Source organism: Oryctolagus cuniculus, chromosome 10, assembly GCF_964237555.1.
Source record: "Oryctolagus cuniculus chromosome 10, mOryCun1.1, whole genome shotgun sequence".
Classification (NCBI taxonomy): Eukaryota; Metazoa; Chordata; class Mammalia; order Lagomorpha; family Leporidae; genus Oryctolagus; species Oryctolagus cuniculus.
This window is the reverse complement of record NC_091441.1, coordinates 92,072,459-92,092,715: the sequence shown is the minus strand read 5'-3', so window position 1 is coordinate 92,092,715 and position 20,257 is coordinate 92,072,459. Positions and strand designations below refer to the sequence as shown.

At 36.9% G+C, this 20,257-nt stretch overlaps 1 protein-coding gene across 46 annotated transcripts in view; it reads left to right on the top strand.

Annotated features, from left to right (window-relative positions):
• SLMAP (sarcolemma associated protein) overlaps positions 1-20,257 on the top strand; it is a 168,015-nt gene that overhangs the window by 95,202 nt on the left and 52,556 nt on the right. For 8 of the 46 annotated variants that reach the window (XM_070049781.1, XM_051851062.2, XM_070049771.1 and 5 more), the window contains exons 6-12: positions 2,163-2,258; positions 2,516-2,587; positions 5,165-5,305; positions 6,385-6,522; positions 7,921-8,089; positions 8,717-8,767; positions 14,512-14,574. In XM_070049781.1, the coding sequence (XP_069905882.1) occupies positions 2,163-2,258; positions 2,516-2,587; positions 5,165-5,305; positions 6,385-6,522; positions 7,921-8,089; positions 8,717-8,767; positions 14,512-14,574 (730 nt within the window). Of the gene's footprint in view, positions 1-2,162; positions 2,259-2,515; positions 2,588-5,164; positions 5,306-6,384; positions 6,523-7,920; positions 8,090-8,174; positions 8,226-8,716; positions 8,768-14,511; positions 14,575-20,257 lie in introns of all 46 variants that reach the window. The other 38 variants (XM_051851059.2, XM_008260455.4, XM_051851052.2 and 35 more) reach the window with 7 other exon arrangements.

Here is a 20,257-nt window from a genome sequence, read left to right as displayed (position 1 = left end):
GAGGCAGAGAGAGGTCTTCCATCTACTGGTTCACTCCACAGATGGCTGTAACGGCCAGAACTGCTCCAATCCGAAGCCAGCAGCTTCTTCTGGGTCTCCAACGTGGGGTGTAGGGGCCCAAGGACTTGGGTCATCTTGTACTGCTTTCCCGGGCTAAAGCAGAGAGCTGGACCGGAAGTGGAGCAGCCAGGACTCGAACCGGCTGCTCATATGGGCTGCTGGAACTGCAGGGACAGCCTTACCTGCTAGGCATACACAGTGCTGACCCTTAAAGCTGTTTTATTTTAAAAATCATACTAATACATTAAAGTCATTATAAAGCATCTTTGCTGCTGGCCAGATAATTTTGTTTCGTCTTAGTTTAGAATGAGTTTATTCTGACATATATATTTTGTGTGTGTGTGTATAAATTCAAGCCTAAGCCATTTGTTAGCTTTTCCTAGTATAGTTTTTTTGTTTTTTTGTTTTTGTTTTTTTTTTAAGATTAATTAATTTATTTGAAAGGCAGAGTTTCAGAGAAAGAAAGAGATCTTCCATCCGCTGGTTCACTCACCAAATGACCACAATGCCAGGGCTGGGCCAGACTGAAGCCAGGAGCCGGGAGCTTCTCCTAGGTCTCCCACGTGGGTGAAGGAGCCCAAGGACTTGGGCCATCTTGAGCTGCCTTCCCATGTGCACTTCAAGGGAGTTGGATGAGAAGTAGAGCAACTGGCACTCATGTTGGCCCCTGTATGTGGTGCCAGTGTCACAAGCTGTAGTTTTACTCACTATGACACAACGCCTGCCCTTCTAGGATAGATTTTTTTTTCTTTAAAGATTTACTTATGTATTTGAGCATCAGAGTTACAGAGAGGGAGAGACAGAGAGGTCTTCCATTCGCTGATTCACTCTCCAAATGGCCACAATGGCCAGAGCTGATCCAATCCGAAGCCAGGAGCCAGGAACTTCTTCTGGGTCTCCCACGTGGATGCAGGTGCCCAAACACTTGGACCATCTTCCATTGCTTTCTCAGGCCATTAGCAGGGAACTGGATTGGAAGTAGAGCAGCCAGGATTTGAATAGGTGCCTATATGGGATGCTGGCACTGCAGGTGGAGGCTTAACCTACTACACCACAGCATCACACCTAGGATAGATTTAAAAAAAAAAAGAAAGAAAAAAAAAGAGCTTAATACTTTACCCTTTTAGTATTTTTTATGTTCTACCTAAAACTATTGGTTGAACTCTGTAATTAATACATAATTACTCTTAGGTGTTTAATTAATGCTATAACTAGTACTCAAATAGTATTTTACACTTTGTGTTTCTATATGGGTGCAAACTGTTGAAATCTTTACTTAATATATACTGAATTGATCTTCTATATATCAAGATAATTGAAAATTAATCTTGATGTGAATGGAAGAGGAGAGGGAGTGGGAGAGGGAGTGGGAGAGGGGAGTGTTGTGGGTAGGAGGGAAGTTATGGGGGGGGAAGCTATTGTAATCCATAAACTATACTTTGGAAATTTATGTTCATTAAATAAAATAAAATATATAAAAAAAAGACTCTGCCTTCCAAATTTTAAGTAAACAAAGCCCAAAGCAGTTGACTTGGAGTGGGCGGTTAATCTAGTGCTCAAGACACCCGTATCACATACCAAATTGTCTGGATTCAGTCCCTGACTCTGGCTTCTGACTTCACCTTTCTGCTAATACAGGCCCTGGAAGTCAACAGTGATAGTTCAAATTGTTGAGTCCTTGCTACCCAGATGGGAAACCTGCATTGTGTTCCTGGCTCCTAACGTCAGCCTTGTTCCAGCCTTGGCCATTATAGGCATTTGGAGAATGAACCAGTGGAACAAAGATGTTTTTCTTTATCTCTAATTCTTATTTCTGTCTGTCGAATCAAATGAAAAACTTATATAAATATAATATATATGTAAATAGGTGACTTTTTTTCTATTATAAATGAAGCTGCAGCTAGAACACCACTAAGAGTGGTACTTAAAGTACATCAAAGGCTAAAATGATGTAGCATATATGTTTTTTAAAATACTGTTTGAAATACTTTGGAGTATATCAAGTGGAATGAAAATGTATTTTAAATATGCTAAAGATTTATTACTTTTCAAAAGACTAATGCTGAGTTTATTAAAATCTTTTTTGTAATGTATAACATTAGGAGGCCTTACATCGGGAACAGATGTTGGAACAGAAGTTAGCTACACTTCAGCGGCTACTGGCCATCACCCAAGAGGCTTCAGATACCAGTTGGCAGGTATTTCAGTTGCCTTTTATTTTTAAGAAACATTTTAAACACGGTTTAGCATCCCTTATAGTTTGAGTGAACCAAAACAAATTTTGTAGTAAACAAAGATAAGTTCTTAAGTAATGAACATATGTTGAAAAGCTAGAAATTTATAGTGGATATTGGTCGATTTTATGATTTCATTTTTTGTTGGTAGTGTAAATTTTTTGATATGTATGTTATTTTTTAAATTACTCTGAATTTTTATTTATATTTAACTTCAACAGGCTTTAATAGATGAAGATAGACTCTTATCACGGTTAGAAGTTATGGGAAACCAATTACAGGCATGCTCCAAAGTAAGTGTTAATCTCATTTATGTAAAGAAAATTGCATAGTATTTTATGTGGCTTCTTTTCTTTGACTATCATTTTGAGTAAATATTAAAACATTGATGCATTTTCAGCATTCTTTTAAATCTTTTATCATGGGAAATTTCAGATACACTTGTGAGTAGAAACAATTTTGAGTGCCCATGTATAGCTCTCATTTTTCTCTTGTAGTTGATGCTTATTGAAGACACTAGATCACTTACCTTCTAGAATTTTCTTCAATCTGCATTTTTACTTAAACATTCTTCTAACTCTTTATCACACCCCATAAATTAGTTCAAAGTAGTTTGATATAGAGATTTGATATGATTTAAGTTCAGTGCTCCTCCAACCCCCAAACAGTACTTCATGGATGGTGTTGTGTTCTTTCATTAAGAGGCGACATATTGTCTAATTGTCTTTATATGGAGGTTTTGTCAATCATTGATGAACCTTGCCTAGATCCATTATTTCATTAAAGATTACAAAAGTGGTGACATAATTATATCATTCCTTCATTCGTTTAGTTGGTTTACTTCAAGAGACGTTTTCCTTCATCACCCATGGGTTATACTGAGGTGCATTTTCTACAAGAAAAGCAGAAGTGATTTTCCTCCCCTTGTTTACTGATTTGAAAATAACAATTTGCTTCCTTTTCATCGACCAGGAAATGACTGTGATGTGTTTTCTTCCTATTCTTAGTTTTAAACATATATATATATTTTTTTTCAGAGTAAATTATTTCCTTTTCAAGGGAAGAAAATAAGTACTTTTCTTTGTCTTTTTTCATATGTGGTATTGTTTTTTGCTTTTTATTTCAGAAGTTTTGAATTTATAAAACAAAATTTTTCAAGTTCCAAACCCTGCATCCTCTATTATTGTATTCTTTTTAAAAAGATTTATGTATTTACTTGAAAGTCAGAGTTACAGAGACAGGGAGATACAGAGAAAGAGATGCTCTATCCACTGGTTTGCTCTCCAAATGGCAGAAGCCAGGGCTGGGCCAGGCCAAAGCTAAGAGCCAGGAGCTTCATCTAGGTCTCACACATGCATGGTAGGAACCCAAGCTCTTGGGCCATCCTCTGCTGCTTTCCCGGGCACAATAGCAGGGAATTGAATCAGAAGTGGAGCAGCCAGGGTGTGATGCTGGTATTTCAGGCAATGGCTTTACCTGCTACGCTGTGCCATCCCTGTCCCCTATTATTAACATCTTATATTAGTATGATGTATCTGTCATAATTAAAGACACCTGGCTTCCCCTATATTTTTTTATTTTTTTTTTTATTTTTTTTTTTTATTTATTTATTTTTTTTTTGACAGGCAGAGTGGACAGTGAGAGAGAGAGACAGAGAGAAAGGTCTTCCTTTGCCGTTGGTTCACCCTCCAATGGCCGCCGCGGCCGGCGCGCTGCGACCGGCGCACCGCGCTGATCCGATGGCAGGAGCCAGGAGCCAGGTGCTTTTCCTGGTCTCCCATGGGGTGCAGGGCCCAAGCACCTGGGCCATCCTCCACTGCACTCCCTAGCCACAGCAGAGGGCTGGCCTGGAAGAGGGGCAACCGGGACAGAATCCGGCGCCCCGACCGGGACTAGAACCCGGTGTGCCGGCGCCGCTAGGCGGAGGATTAGCCTAGTGAGCCGCGGCGCCGGCCTCCCCTATATTTTTTTTAAAGATTTTATTTTTTATTTACTTGAAAGGCAGGGTTACAGAGAGGAGGAGCAAGAGAGAGATCTTCCATCCACTGGTTCACTCTCCAAATGGCTGCAACGGCTGGGGCTGGGCCACATCAGGTCTCAAACAGGTGCCCATATGAGATGCCGGCACTGCATGCAGCAGTTTTACCTGCTACACCACAGCACTAGCCTATATATATGTATATAATATATATTTGAAGATAATTATAAATTATCTTCACAAATATATATTACAAATATAATTATAATGCTTGCAGAATATGACAAAAATTAGAGTACTTAATTTTGTGTATTTGAGAGAAATGATCACTTTTTTTTCTATTGGAAGTGAGATTAATGTAATTGTGAAAGTGTAATTTGCTTATGCAGTTATTAAATACAGCTTCACGGGCTGGCACTGTGGTGTAACAGGTAAAGCCGCCGATTGCAGTGCCGGCATCCCACATGGGCACTGGTTCGAGACCCAGCTGCTCCACTTCATATCCAGCTCCCTACTATGGCCTGGTAAAGCAGTAGAAGATGGCTTAAGTATTTGGATACCTTCATCCGTGTGGGAGACCCAAAAGAAGCTCCTGGCTCCTGGCTTTCGGCTCAGCTCAGCCATTGTGGCAATTTTGGGAGTGAAACAATGGATGGAAGACCTCTCTCTCTCTTCCTCTGCATCTCTATAAATCTGCCTTTCAAATAAATAAATAAATAATTTTTAAAAATAAAAAAATACAGTTTTTGTTGATACATGGCCAGCACTATTTGTGTTTGGAAGTACCTTAATATAGAATTCAAAGAATATTTTAATGTTAATTTTTCAAACTGTAAGTGCTTTCTTGAAAATAAAAGAACTTGGCTATAATTATAAATATCTTTTATTCTAGAATCAAACAGAAGATAGTTTACGGAAGGAACTTATAGCATTACAGGAAGATAAACACAACTATGAGACAACAGCCAAAGAGTCCCTGAGGCGAGTTCTTCAGGAGAAAATTGAAGTTGTTAGAAAACTTTCAGAAGTTGAGGTATTTCACTTTTAAAAATTTTAAGTAGTAGTATAATTTTTTTTTTGTTTTAAACATTCCAGGGTCTTTTAAACTTGGTAGTATTATATGGCTAGGAAGTATTTGTCTGTTAGGTGGGAAGAAGCAAGCACACTGCTTTAGTTGATAAAAGTGTCCAGCCTCACCATGTGAATTCTGGTGCTTAAAGGAAGTGAGCCCTAACCAGGGAGCCTTGCTGTTCATACATCTTGTATGGTTCAGCCTCCGTGCAGTGGACCATGATGTGTGTCAGGAAGATGATCTCCCAACATCTGGTTTTGCTTTTCTTTTAGTTAAGGGCGGTCAGAATTAAGTTCAAAAATTTATATCATGGGTTACTTTGCCCATCCTCCAGAGAGGAAAACTAATTGCTTTGTACAGTGTTAGAAGTTTAAAGGGCAGTTTATCTACAACACCTTTTCTGGATCCTTTAGGAATAATCCAGTGTGATTCTCATTGCTTTAAAAACAAAAGCCTAATTCATTGTATGAATCATTCCTTTAAACATTGTAGAGTTAGAACAGAAATTGTCTCTATTGCTGTATTTGGTTAGAATGCCCATCATAAATTGAATATATCCTGAATATAGGGATAGTTTTTGTAATAGCCATATCCCGTAGTACCTGATTCATTGTCATGATTAATTTGATATGTAAGGGGAAAAGTTACCAGCTCTCTTTTAATTTTCTTATTAAATTGTACATTATTAAGTTTGTTTTCAAGAAAATTAATAGGCTGAAAACATTTTCAAGGTTAAAAGTGATACTTGGTGGACTTCTAAAAGTATATTTAATAAAGGTAGCATCTTCTTCCTATTTCCACCTGCTCTTTCCCCTTTTTTTCTTCAAATTTTTAGTTGTGTTTTTTGTTTTATTATGTTTTGAAGTACATTGAATTCTTATGTTACGTAACTAAGTTTTTTATGAGGTCTAGGGCAGGTGTTGGTTTAGAAGTACCCATAGAGTTATACTTTTTGTAAGCTAAATTTAAAAGAGGTTCTAAGTTAATAAATGTACATTTACATTTATTCTAAATAAATCACCTGTAAACTTGAATTGCAGCGAAGCCTGAGTAATACTGAAGATGAATGTACCCACCTGAAAGAAATGAATGAACGAACTCAGGAAGAATTAAGAGAATTAGCCAATAAATATAATGGAGCTGTTAATGAAATTAAAGATCTATCTGATAAGCTAAAGGTATGTATTTACTCAACTTTAAAGTATGTTAAATAAATAGTGTGTAATACACTGGCTAGCTTAAGAGGTTAGATGTTGCTGAATAGTTGATGTAAAATTTGATAATGGTTGAAATTCATGAAAAAAAGGTTCTTATAGTCCATTTAACCCAACTTCCATTACCATAGAAAATTAAAAGCTGAAATATTTCCTCTGGATGAAAATTTAGTAAGTGCTTTTAATATATGCTAGGAAGTTTTTGCTGGTAGATGAGCATCAGCAAAACCCAGGGTATTCAGCTTTATTTGTAACCTGACACTGCTTATCTTTAGATCTCAATGATAAGGCCCAGCTATTGAATGCTGGTACTAGCTCAGAGGAATTTTGGAGTGATCTGCTTGACCTCTTTTAGCTTCTAAGGATCCTATTGACTCTGGTTCAGCTGTGATTCCCTGTAGCTATGAACATGTAAGTTAAGGACAGAGCACACCGTTGGGTAATGTCTAGTTGGTTCATTAGAATCTTATAACTGAGTATGTGAAGATCCATCTTGATGTAATTGTATCCATGGATTGAGTGCTTCAAAGGTATGCATTTGTTAAGACCAAAACATACCCTCCTTCGCTCTGTGATCGGTTAACCTATGATAGATTTTAAAAATTGGTCTTGTTAAAAGAAGGCCTTTTGAAAAAGTACTTGTACCATTATTCCCTTAGCTAAATATAATTTTTTCAAAATTTCAGAATAAGTTACATTTTATAACTTACAAGTTGAAAAATAGTACTTTTAATTGTTTTATTTCCCTCTTAAAAAATGTAATTTTTGAGCATTGGTGCTGTGGCATAACCTGTAAAGCCCACCACCTATGGTGCTAGCCTTCCATATAGACAACAGTCCCAGCTGCTCCACTTTTGATCCAGCTCCCTGCTAATGCTCCTGGGAAAGCAACAGAAGATGGCCCAAGGCCTGGGCCCCTGCCACCCATGTGGGAGACTCAGAAGAAGCTCCTGGCTCCTGGCTTTGACCTGGCCTTAGCTGTTGTTGCTGTTGGGGGAATGAACCAGTGGATGGAAGAGCTGTCTCTGTCTCTAACATTCTCTCTCACTCTCTCTCTCTCTCTTTCTCTTTGTAACTCTGCCTTTCAAATAAATAAAAAATGTAATCTTTTACTTAAAGCTCTATTATTGAGACTGCTTGCTTGTTCAAAGTTTCTCTGTCCTAGGTGTGATGAAGGAGTAACTCCGGTGTAGATCCTTTTGACACTACACCTTTATTTTTACCAGTTTAGAGAAACCAATATGTTCTAGAATACGGAATACTTTCCCTAGATGTTTACATGAATAAGACAGTCCTCGCTAAGGTTTATTAAAATATGATCAGGTCTTATTAAATAACTGAATTTTTCTTCTTTCTCAACAGGTAGCAGAGGGAAAACAAGAAGAAATCCAACAGAAGGGACAAGCTGAGAAAAAAGAATTACAGCATAAAATAGATGAAATGGAAGAAAAGGAACAGGAGCTCCAGGCAAAAATAGAAGCTTTGCAAGCTGATAATGATTTCACCAATGAAAGGCTAACAGCTTTACAAGGTAAGTTAGCTAATCCAGAAACTGATTCTATTTGATTTTTTTTTTTTATCTGTGAAATATCTTTTTCTTGGACTTTTATTTACAGTACGGTTAGAACATCTTCAGGAGAAAACTCTTAAAGAATGCAGCAGCTTAGGTAGGTGTCATCCAGATTTCTTACTTTAAGCTGAATTTTGTCGTTAAACTTTTGACTGTTTACTATCTGACATTCGATGCTTTCTTTCCTTTAAGGGATATTTTACATGTTCAGTATAAAATACTTAAGCACTTAGAAAATTTCCTTTTGAAATATGCTTGATTGCCACCAGTGGGCACCATTGTTTAGTCCTTGAGATGAATAGAATTTCTGTGTATGAGATGTTGTACTTGGAGATATTTACATAAGAAAAAGGCATGAACAGCAGAATCCTTTTGCTTTTGGGATTCATTAAAGGCTACTAAGTAGTTGAAGCTCTTTCTCTGAAATCATAGAAAATGGCAAGTTGAGCCCTTCTTGTAACACTGAATTTAAAAAGTTCAGTACAATCTCAATATGAGTAGGCATACAAAATGCCATGGTTACACTTGGGACCAGTGTTAAAATAATACTTTTTTTGACTGGGCAATGATATACTGTCTTAATCCTAGGGATACAAGTTGATGACTTCTTACCTAAAATAAATGGGAGCACAGAAAAAGGTAGTGTAAAAAACTTAAATTTTTTTCCCCCATGATATACTTTTACTGTTTAATCAGGATAGATAGTTCAGGGTTTTAAGTATTTGGAATGAAAAGCCTGCTATTCATAGACCATTGAACTCCATCTTTTAAAAACAAACCTCTTTTTATTTTGTAAAACTTAATGCTATAGTCTATTTTTTAACTATTTAAATAAGAAAATGATAAAATTCGACTGTAATAATGGCTTGTGTAGGCTCTCATTACCCCTGCCGTATTTTTCAAAGAGCTATATTACCATTTTGTTCCATTGAGCTCTGCTTCTAGATGATAATTGACACCCCCCCCCTTTTTTTTTTTTTTTTTTTTCATTTTATTTGAAAAGCAGAGTGAAAGGGAGGGGGAATGATTTTCTTCTATTCTCTGGTTTATTCCCCAAATACCTGCTCAATTCAGGGCTGGGTCAGGCTGGAACCAGAAGCCCAGGATTGAATCTGGATCTTCTATATGTGTGATAGGAACACAAGTACATTAGCTGTCACCTGCTTCTCCAGTATGCGTGTTAGCACAGAATTGGATTAGAAGTGGACAGCCTAGGATTTTGATGTGGTAGGTGGGCATCCCAAGTGGCAGTGTAACTGCTAAATCAAACACTTGCCCCTTAATCCCCATTTTTAATGTTTTGAGTTTATTTAACCATTGTTTGGGCCCTTGGACATGTCATAAAAACTGTTCTCTTTATCCATCTGTTTCGTTGATCAGAGAATAAAATCATTTATTATACTCCTTTATTAGTTCTTAGTTCTGTGACCATTCTTTCTGGATAGTTTGGCTCTCTCTGGTCAAAAACTGTAAGCCATTACTTATTGGTTGGCCTACTACTACATGGGATACTTTTTACCACGTGGCTTTTATAATACTTCAGTCTTTTTTTTTTTTTTTTTTTCAAAAGATTTATTCATTTATTTGAAAGACTTACAGAGAGGCAGGGACAGAGAGAGAGGTCTTCCATCTGCTGGTTCACTCCCCAGATGGTTGCAATGGCCGGAGCGGAGCAGAACTGAACAGGAGCTTCTTCCAGGTCTCCCACGTGGGTGCAAGGGCCCAAGGACTTGAGCCATCTTTTACTGCTTTCCCAGGCCATAGCAGAGAGCTGGATCAAAGAGAAGCAACAGGGTCTTGAACCAGCTGTCCATATTGGATGTTGGCACTGCAGGCGACAGCTTTACCTGCTATGCCACAGCGGCAGTCACTAATACTTCCGTCTTGAAGATCCCTATTCTTCTTCCACATCTCCCCTTCCATCCAATATTGGTTGAATACCAGTTATGTGACAGATCCTGCACTAGATACTTTCAGTACACAAGGAGGAACACTGTTCTCTATGTTTACCAATCTATGTGCCTGTCATCTTATTTTTTGATGTAAAAGTTAGTGGAAAATAACAAGGCCCATACCTAGAACTACAAATTGAATATTTTTTCCATGTATCGGGATATCTTGATAGTTCTCAGCAATCAATTAGAAGCTGGTTTTTTTGTTTGTTTGGTTGGTTGGTTTTTTAATCGAGACTTACACAGTAGGCTCAGGTAAACATATATATGTCAACTACGAGGTCAAAACCCAATATTGCATATGTAATAAGTTTTGAAACTCAGGAAAACAGTTTTATTAATGATTGTTATTTGTTCTATGTATGATATGTAAAATGACTTGATTTTTTGAAATTTCAACTTGATTTTCAGTATGAGAATTTTTAAAGGTGTAGTTTATATTCATTGCACCAAAATTACTAGTTGCTTCTCATTAAATATGTCCAGCAAACTTATATAAAATTATTTAATCCTCTTCAAAAATTTACCTTCCTTAAATGATTTTATATTTTCTGTTGTGACTTTTCTTGCTTTTCTCTTTCTGGCATGTTTACTTTTTAATAAAATCTGTCACACTCCTGACATGAGAATGTATTTATTAATAATGTTAACACAAGCTAGGTACCTTCTTTTTCTTTAGTTACAAAAAGCCTTTTATGTGCATGAAGTCATCTTTATACAGTTGGCAACGTACTGCTTAAAATTTAACTGATTTAGAATGGTAGGAGACATTTTACGTTATAAATAGTTGTAGACTGCTTGATTTAAAACTAAATAAGATATTTTAAATACTTAAACCTTGCTATAATGATTATCCTCTGTTAGTGTGTGGGTTTTTTATCTTTTTTTGGTGATGATAAATTGAGTAGATAATAGGTAAGTAATAAATTTCTCAATATATTAAAAAACTGTGTTACACCAAATTTAGTTAGAGAAAGGATTTTGGATTAAGAGGGATCCCTTATTACATTCTAAATCACTTGCAATATAATAACAAGCAAATTACCTAATATTCCAATATTGCCAAAGTCCATAGCCATAATATTACGTGATTTTAATGAGAATTACCATTTAAATAGCAGAGTATCAAGTATGGTTTTAATAGAATATTCAAAAAATATAAAGAGATGTTAAAAATTAATGCTTCTTCCAGTGAGCTCCATTTTTAAATTATTTAAATATAACATAGCTGCTAAATGCATACTTTTTTAAAAGATTTATTTATTTATTTGAAGGGCAGTGATACAGAGAGAGAAGGAAAGAGAGAGACAGATATCTTCTATCCGCTAGTTCACTCTCCAAATGGCCACAGCAGTCAGGGCTGGGCCAGGCCAGAGTCAGAGCCAGGAGCTTCTTCCTGGTCTCTTATGTGGGTGCAGGGCCCTAAGGACTTGGGCCATCATCCACTGCTTTCCCAGGCACATTATCAGAAAGCTGGATTGGAAATGGGACAGCCGGGACTCCAGCAAACACCCATATGGGATGGCGGCACTGTCGGCAGAGGCTTAACCTTCTAAGCCACAGCATCGGCCCCTCTATAAATTTGTTGTATTTTATTTAATAAATATAATTATATCGTAGAAAGTTTAGAATAATACTTTCTGAAAGAAATATGAGAGCTACGTGTATAATTAAATTTTTTTCTGGTTGACACATTAATACTAATTTTTGAAAAGGTAAAACAAATTTTAATGATATATTTAACTCACAGTATCCAAAATGTTACATTTCAACATATAATCAATATTAAATGATTACTAATGTAATATTTCACTTTTTATTTTATTTATTTATTTATTTATTTATTTTTTTGACAGGCAGAGTGGACAGTGAGAGAGAGAGACAGAGAGAAAGGTCTTCCTTTGCCGTTGGTTCACCCTCCAATGGCCTCCACGGCCGGCGCACCGCGCTGATCCGATGGCAGGAGCCAGGTACTTCTCCTGGTCTCCCATGGGGTGCAGGGCCCAAGCACCTGGGCCATCCTCCACTGCACTCCCTGGCCACAGCAGAGAGCTGGCCTGGAAGAGGGGCAACCGGGACAGAATCCGGTGCCCCGACTGGGACTAGAACCCGGTGTGCTGGCGCCACAAGGCGGAGGATTAGCCTAGTGAGCCGCGGCGCCGGCCCATATTTCACTTTTTCTTTTCTGATTATTTGAAATCATTGCACATGTGTTTTATACTTAGTATACATCTCAATCCTAACTAGCCACATTTCAGGACTCATTAGCTACGTGGACCAATGTCTGTAGTGTTGGACAGTGTGAGTATAAGAAGTCAAAATCTATAGGAAATTCATATATAAATAAAATACATTTTAAGTAGAGTGATTCTCTACTTTTTTGTCTCTGTATCTTTGTACAAAGACATCACTCTTATAAATATCTGATTCCTTTGAGACTGTCACTGGTATATTTTGTAGTGGGAAAGTGAATTCCTAAAGACCCAAATTGAAGTAATGGAGTATTGAAAGGATCATGATTCAAATACTTTATGTATATTATCTGTAAGGCTTTTCTCTCATATGTATAGGCAATTTCTTTGTAGAAGTCATAAATATGTATATATATTTATATTTAATCTCATCTCAGGTTTTATCTAAAATGTTGTAGTAAATATTTTAATTTAGTTTAGGTATTAAAACCAGAGTAGAAAGGAATGACTTTTAGCTTTGTGAATTGTGGTGGGATGTCCTGCTTTAATAAGTGTCATCTAAAGTTCATTGATATTAGCCTAAAATTTGATTTCAAATAGGTTTTATGAAGTCTTTTATTTAGTTGAAAATCTGGTTCTAAGTGAGTTTTCTTATTTAACATGATATAATATTTTTGAAAGTATTATATGTAGCTTAGGATTGATGTAAAACAACTTTTTTTATCTTGATAGTTAATAGTCTCCTGAAGGGTTCCTGTTTTTATTTTCTTGTCTCCAGTTGGCATATTCTGTTTATTAAATACTTTTAAATTTTAAATATCTTTGCAGTTAACATTTTTTCTTTTGAGGGCTATATTTTATCTCTGTATAACATCCCAAGTATGTAATGTTGGTCTTTCTAAAACATGAGTTGTATTAACCTTTTATTCCCAGGTTTTTGTCTTACATTGATGGTGACTGTTGACTGGAGGTTTTACACACCTTGCAGCTACATAAAGGATGATAATAGAATTGAGAACAGAGGCAAACAAGGCAGCTAGTTAGAACGATGTCGAGAGAGGGTGGTGTACTCTCAGAGTAGGAGGTGTCTGCTTCTCATGCAGAGTTGAGATGAAGAGAAAGGAGGCTTTTACATTGAGAGTGATATGAAATTGTGTCCATTTTGACAGGTTTTAGTGCTTCCACACCTTTCAGATACTCAATATGTTGGAATATATTTTTAACACTTAAACTTCCCAAACTACACAAATATGTAATTGAAGGATATTATCCAGATTCAGTAGTTAATTCTTTGCATCAGAGTAATAAAGATTATTGTAAGAAAAGGACTGAAACTTTTATTAGAACTACTGTGTTACAGTTTTGACAGGCAGAGTGGACAGTGAGAGAGATAGACAGAGAGAAAGGTCTTTTGCCGTTGGTTCACCCTCCAATGGCCACCGTGGCCGGAGCGCTGCAGCCAGCACACCGCACTGATCCGATGGCAGGAGCCAGGTACTTATCCTGGTCTCCCATGGGGTGCAAGGCCCAAGCACTTGGGCCATCCTCCACTGCACTCCCTGGCCACAGCAGAGAGCTGGCCTGGAAGAGGGGCAACCAGGACAGAATCCGGCGCCCCGACCGGGACTAGAACCCGGTGTGCCGGCGCTGCAAGGTGGAGGATTAGCCTAGTTAGTCGTGGTGCCGGCCTGAGTAAAGATTAAGTGACTCAAAAGGGAAGATTATTTGTGAAATGAAAAATTAAATTTTAAAATGTATTTTCTTAAATTTTAAAGAATTATGTATTTTTGAGATACTTATTTTTTGCCTGTTAACTAAGGTGACTATGTAGCTTTGTAAAGGGGCTCTTGGATATCAGTAATTGCAAATTAATTTAGTAATTAAAAATACAAAAATTTTAAGTTATTTAATGGAATTTGTTAAGCTCTCATGAAAATAGGTATATTTTTAAAATGGGAGAAGCTTGTTAAAGCAATGTATTTATATGGGTTTTTTACTTTGTTGTAGTTCTTTGGATAAAAACTGCACCTTTAAAAAGCTAACCATTTAGGGTACAGATTAATGATTATAAAGCCAGAATTTTCAGTCATTTAACTTCAGCTCCAAAATATGTGTTAAAATATATTCAAATTTTTCTCAGAGTTAGCCATGTTAATACATTTCAGTTTTTCTGACTTTGCTGTTGGTTTTCAAAGACAGCAATAAACTATATCCTTAAAGGTGTTTCTTTCTTTATTAGAGCACTTGCTTTCAAAGAGTGGCGGGGACTGCACTTTTATTCATCAGTTCATAGAATGCCAGAGTGAGTACAGAGTATTTTTCGCATTGATTTTAATGAAGCCAGGAGCTAAAATTGAAAAGTCAGAGGACAAATGAGGAACTGAATGTGTTTGCTTTATTAGAAGTGTACAAAGGGCCATCTTCAGACAGCAGTGGGCCTTTTCATATTGTATCTCTGTATTTTGAGAAAAATATTCCTGATGCATTTGTCTTCATAAGTGGAGCTAAGCATTTCAGGTTAGTCATTTGTACACACAAAATAGGAAGCTTCAAGCTTGTTAATTTTATAAAAATCATTACTGAGCAACAATAAATGGAATATCAAGTATTTAAACTTCCTATGGATACTTAATGAAGAGATAGTAATAACATTAACTTGTTTTATTTGAATTCTAATTTTATCAAAGATTTGAATTTTGAGTTCTTAAATAAATTTCTTAGATCAAATGAGGCCACAAAAATAATTATTTAGTTTGCAGATTGACTTCTGAAAATGGCCCTCAGGATAACAGGAACTTCCTATTTCGAGGGAAGGAGTAGCAGTAGATTGTCCTGCAGTCTGACAACTGTACCTAGTCTTGGGATGCTGTACACGGCTGTCTTTAAGATGATTTTAAAGATAGGTTGGCTTTTGAGGTAATTTAGACAACCTTACTAAATCCTAAACAAAAATACTGTGATTTTATTTTTACTTGAAAATCACATAAATGCTTAAATCTATAGCAGTCACAAGGTTGTGATAATATCTTGTTTTTGTTAGTAACAAATAAAGGTCACTGTGTTTAATAAAGATTTGTTGCTGATGTCCATACTTTTTCTGATTAGGCAAATGCTTTCTCTGACATTTTCCTTTTCCTTCCTGTCTGTCTGCCTCCTCCTATCTGTTGAAATGAATGGTTTTACAAATTTTTATGCTTATAATCCCATCTTGCGGGTGTGCATGCATTTGTGATTGCCCCCATGTATGGAGCTCTTGGGGGTTGTAAAGGTCATATCTGGTAATCACAAATTTTATATTCCCTAGGGATCTTTTAAGGACACAGAATTTCTTAGTTTTAGAAGAACTTCTGAATTTGTTAGTTTTGGATACTATAATATTAGACATAAGTTAATATTATTTTGAGATAATTTTTTAATAAATATGGCATATTTCTTTGTCTCATTTTAAAATTTTACTTATGTATTTATTTGAAAGGTAGAATAATAGACAAATCTTCCATCAACAGCCAGGGCTAGGCCAGAGCAGAGTCAGGAACTCCATCTGGGTCTCCCATCTGGGTGGCAAGAACCTAAGTACTTGCATCATCTGCTGCTTTCTAGGCACATTACCAAGCAGCTGGTACTGGAACAGGGTAGCTGGGACTGAAAGTGGCACCTCCTATGTGAGATGCAGGCATTCCAAGCGACAATTTAACCCACCAAGTCCACCCCTCCTTGTCTTTTAAAAAATATTCACAAAGCAAAGATGAGTGTATCTTTTTATTGCCTTCTAATTACTAAATCTCACATAAATTTGGTACAGCAATTTGGGGCAAGATGATTGGTATCCTCTGAAATCAACCAAAAGAATATATAATCTAACATACAAATCTTCAGAAAAAATATTTTAAACTTTTACTACACATTATCATTCTTTGGTAAGTTAATGTTATTTTGAACTTTTGGGATTTATATTTTGAACCTAAAGAAATAGAACAGAAAATTATCCAAAAAAATGTTTTACTGAGTTGCAGTATATAAAAATCCTTTTACTTCATTCTTGTTATTTACTTTAAAAATACCTTTTTAATTGTTAATGTTTAATGTGTTAGTGAACATTTTATGTAAAATAATATTATAAAATATCTATAGTTAGAACAATTTTTGTTGAAAATAAAGATAAAGCTGATTGGAGATTTTTACTGCATTGTAATTATGGAGAAAAAAAGGACCAAATAAATATTCAGAAGTAGCATGAAAGTTATGTGAATTACAGCAAATTCTCTCAATGGGTTTATTAGACAGCTAATACAGTGCTATTTATGAGGACTATGCAATAGCTTGGGAAATACTAAGCATGTTGAACTTAGAAGGAAAAATTAGAACATAAAATCCCATTCTGGGGCCAGTATTGTGGCAAAGCCAGTTAAACCTGCCTGTGATACCAGCATCTCATATGAACAGTAGTTCAAGTCCCAGCTGCTCTGCTTCTGATCCAGCTCCCTGGTAATGCACCTGGGAAGCAGCAGGAGATGGCCCAAATGCTTGGCCCCTTCCATCCATGTGGGAGACTCAGATGGAGTTCTACGCTCCTGGCTTCAGCTTGGCTGAGCCCCTGCCATTGGGGCCATTTGGGAAGTGAAACAGCTGACAGAAGATCTTTTTAAATTTCAGGTAGCAAGTAGCAAGTCTTTGGTTATCGATGATTCTAGTTTTATCTCAAAAATGTTCCAAATCTGTTTGATTTGGTTCCTTAAATTTGGATGGGCAGAATTGGAATAGTGAGGATTCCCTCTGGCTTGATTTTTGTCATATACATTTCATTCTTTAATAACAAGCATTCTTGGCCAGCGCCACGGTTCACTAGGCTAATCCTCCGCCTTGCGGCGCCGGCACACCGGGTTCTAGTCCCGGTCGGGGCGCTGGATTCTGTCCCGGTTGCCCCTCTTCCACGCCAGCTCTCTGCTGTGGCCAGAGAGTGCAGTGGAGGATGGCCCAGGTGCTTGGGCCCTGCACCCCATGGGAGACCAGGAGAAGTACCTGGCTCCTGCCATCGGATCAGCGTGGTGCGCTGGCCGCAGCGCGCTGGCCACAGCGGCCATTGGAGGGTGAACCAACGGCAAAGGAAGACCTTTCTCTCTATCTCTCTCTCTCACTGTCCACTCTGCCTGTCAAAATAAATAAATAAATAACAAGCATTCTTTAATAACAATTCTTAATAACATTCTTTAATAACGATTGTTGTATTTAATAAGTTTCATCACAAGCAAACCTAAGCCATAAAACATCTTTTGTAAATTTTTACTGAACACTTTTTAAATTTTTTATTTTATTTATTTATTTATTTTAAAGATTTTATTTATTTATTTGAGAGGCAGAGTTAGAGACAGAAAGACAGAGGTCTTCCATCCACTGGTTCACTCCCAAAATGGCTGCAATGGCCGGAGTTGAACCGATCCAAAGGCAGGAGCCATGAGCTTCTTCCAGGTCTCCCACGTGGGTACAGGAACCCAAGGTCTTGGGCCATCCTGTACTGTTTTCCCAGGGGCATTAGTAGGTAGTTGGATCAGAAGTGGAGTAGCCAGGACTTGAACCAGTCCCCATGTGGGATGTTCTCACTGGTGGGATGCTGGCACTGCAGGTCAGAGCTTTAACCTGCTGCGCCACAGTGCTGGCCCCTATACGGAAGACTTTTTAAACCATTTGGAATTATTTACTGACAAGCACACAAACTTTATATCATTATTTTCATTGATAGACATCTTGAACTGATATATGATATTAATCATATTTTTATATTCAATCTTTGGAAAAGCAAATGTTAAATACTTAGCCTTCATTATTTAGTGCTTGTGTAGTATCAGTTCACCTTGTGCTTTAGAAGTTAAAAAGCAAATAGTTTACATCCATCTGATTCTTTGTGTATATCTTTTTTAAATATTGATAAAATTTTTAGTTTTTATATATGAATCCATAAGAGTTATTTTGTTACTGGCTCTCTCAGTTTGCAAGGTTATTTTATGGGAAGTAAATGAGTTGGAACACATTTCAACTTGCTTTCCTTTTATGGTAAAACAAGCTTTTTAAATTATCTTTTTAGAGAACAGCTCTTAGTCTCAGGCAAAGAGATTGGCCTTCGAACAGATTTAAATGTAATCTTTTGTGTAATTCCAGAATCGCAAAGTCAGTATTTTGTTTAAAAAGAGCTTTACCACATGAAATCTAGACTTAACAAGTAAACTGCAGTAAACCTTACTAAACAGCTTTTGCAGTGTTTTTCACTTCAGGGATTCAGAACATCAGTGTGATTTAGGCAGAGCTCTACATTCCATGTACCCTGCACATTTTAATTATGTAATGTTTACTGTATAAACTTAATGGATACATTGAGACTTCTGTGTTTCTGAGCTAATAAATTGTGCATCTCTAAATCTGTTTCATTCATCGATGAACTTTGCCACTTGATTATCCTCTGTACTGCTTGGAAATATGAAAGGTGCAAGGTGGAGACTCTAAGGACATGGAGACCTGCCTTGGTGGGCGCAGAGTGCATGACTGCCTGTGCCTTTGATTTCCCTTGCTACTCTGTGTCCTGATAAGGGCAAAGGCATCACTGCTGGGTGCCAGAGAAAAGTTCCTCTGAGGTTACTTTACAGAGACTTAACTGCCCACTCCCTCAAGGACATCTCCCTTTTGGTGCAGTGAGCCTCCTGTCTATATTCTTTAATCCATGTTGATTGTGGGATTTAACTGCTGTTATTCCTAGGCAAAAGTTTAATTCTGTTAATATTTCGTATATTGCTGGATGTTTTTCCTGATTTTCAAAAAAATTATCTTCCTGTCTCCCCTGAAATTACAGTCACTATCTGTGTATGTTTCTCTTATTCCCTTCTTTCTGTTAGGCTTTGCTCTTACATAGAAATTGCCTTATTTGGGGTAAGTGTTGCTCGTGTGACTAAGTGTTTACTTTTCATCACTCCATGAGGTCAGCCTCTGAACAATCTCAGGATTATTCTGATTACATATTCTACTTGAAAGAGTTTTTTTAAACTTGGCTTTTTTAACTTAAGTTTCTCTAAGCCAACTGGCTCCTGCTTGTTGGAGGTTATGTCTCCCATTATAGGAAAAAAGAATATAAGCCGGATGCTGCTAATTTTTTATTTGTTTTTTCTTATTGGAGTTTGTCTAGGAAATATTGGAGTTTGTATCTATCATTACCCCATTCAGTGAGCTTTCTAACATTTTCTGCTAGCTTTACTCCCAGGTGATAATCTAGAATTCATTTCAGCAGTGTTTGGTATGTACACTGTATCTTATTTGAAAAATGTTTCTGTGTTCTTATTAAAAAAAAAAAAGGTTTATTTATTTATTTGAAAGGCAGAGTAACAGATTAGTGGAGAGACAGATCTTCTGTCTGCTGGCTCACTCCCAAACAGCCAGGGCTGGGCCGGGTTGAAAGCCAGGAGCCAGGAACTCAATCCAGGTCTCCCATGTGGGTGGCTGGGACCCAAGTCCTTGAACCATCATCTGCTGCCTCCCAGCATGAACAGGAAACTTGCATCAAAGGAAGAGCTGGGACTCAGACCCAGGCACTCTGATATGGGATATGGCATCCCAAGCAGCGTCTTAACCACTGAGTCGAACATCTGTCCTGTCACTGAATTGTCAGTTGCTTTTCTCTCTCTTGTTCTTCCTCAGTTTTCATACAGATAACTTTTGGAACTGTTTGTTGACTTACTTTGATAGTATCTTGTTGTTAATTCTAATTTCAGTTTCTTTACTGTATTTAAGTTTATTGACCTTTTAGGTGACTTTAATTTCCATTTATGATGTTTATAATTGGGTCAGAGAGATCTTGATATAAATACTGAATTATTTTCTCACTGTTAATATAATTCTGAGCAAATTAACCTCTTGTAATCTAATATCCTCATTTATAAAATGAGATGGCAGTATTTACCTCATAGGCTTATTAGAAAAGTTAATGGAAAGTTAATTTACTAAGT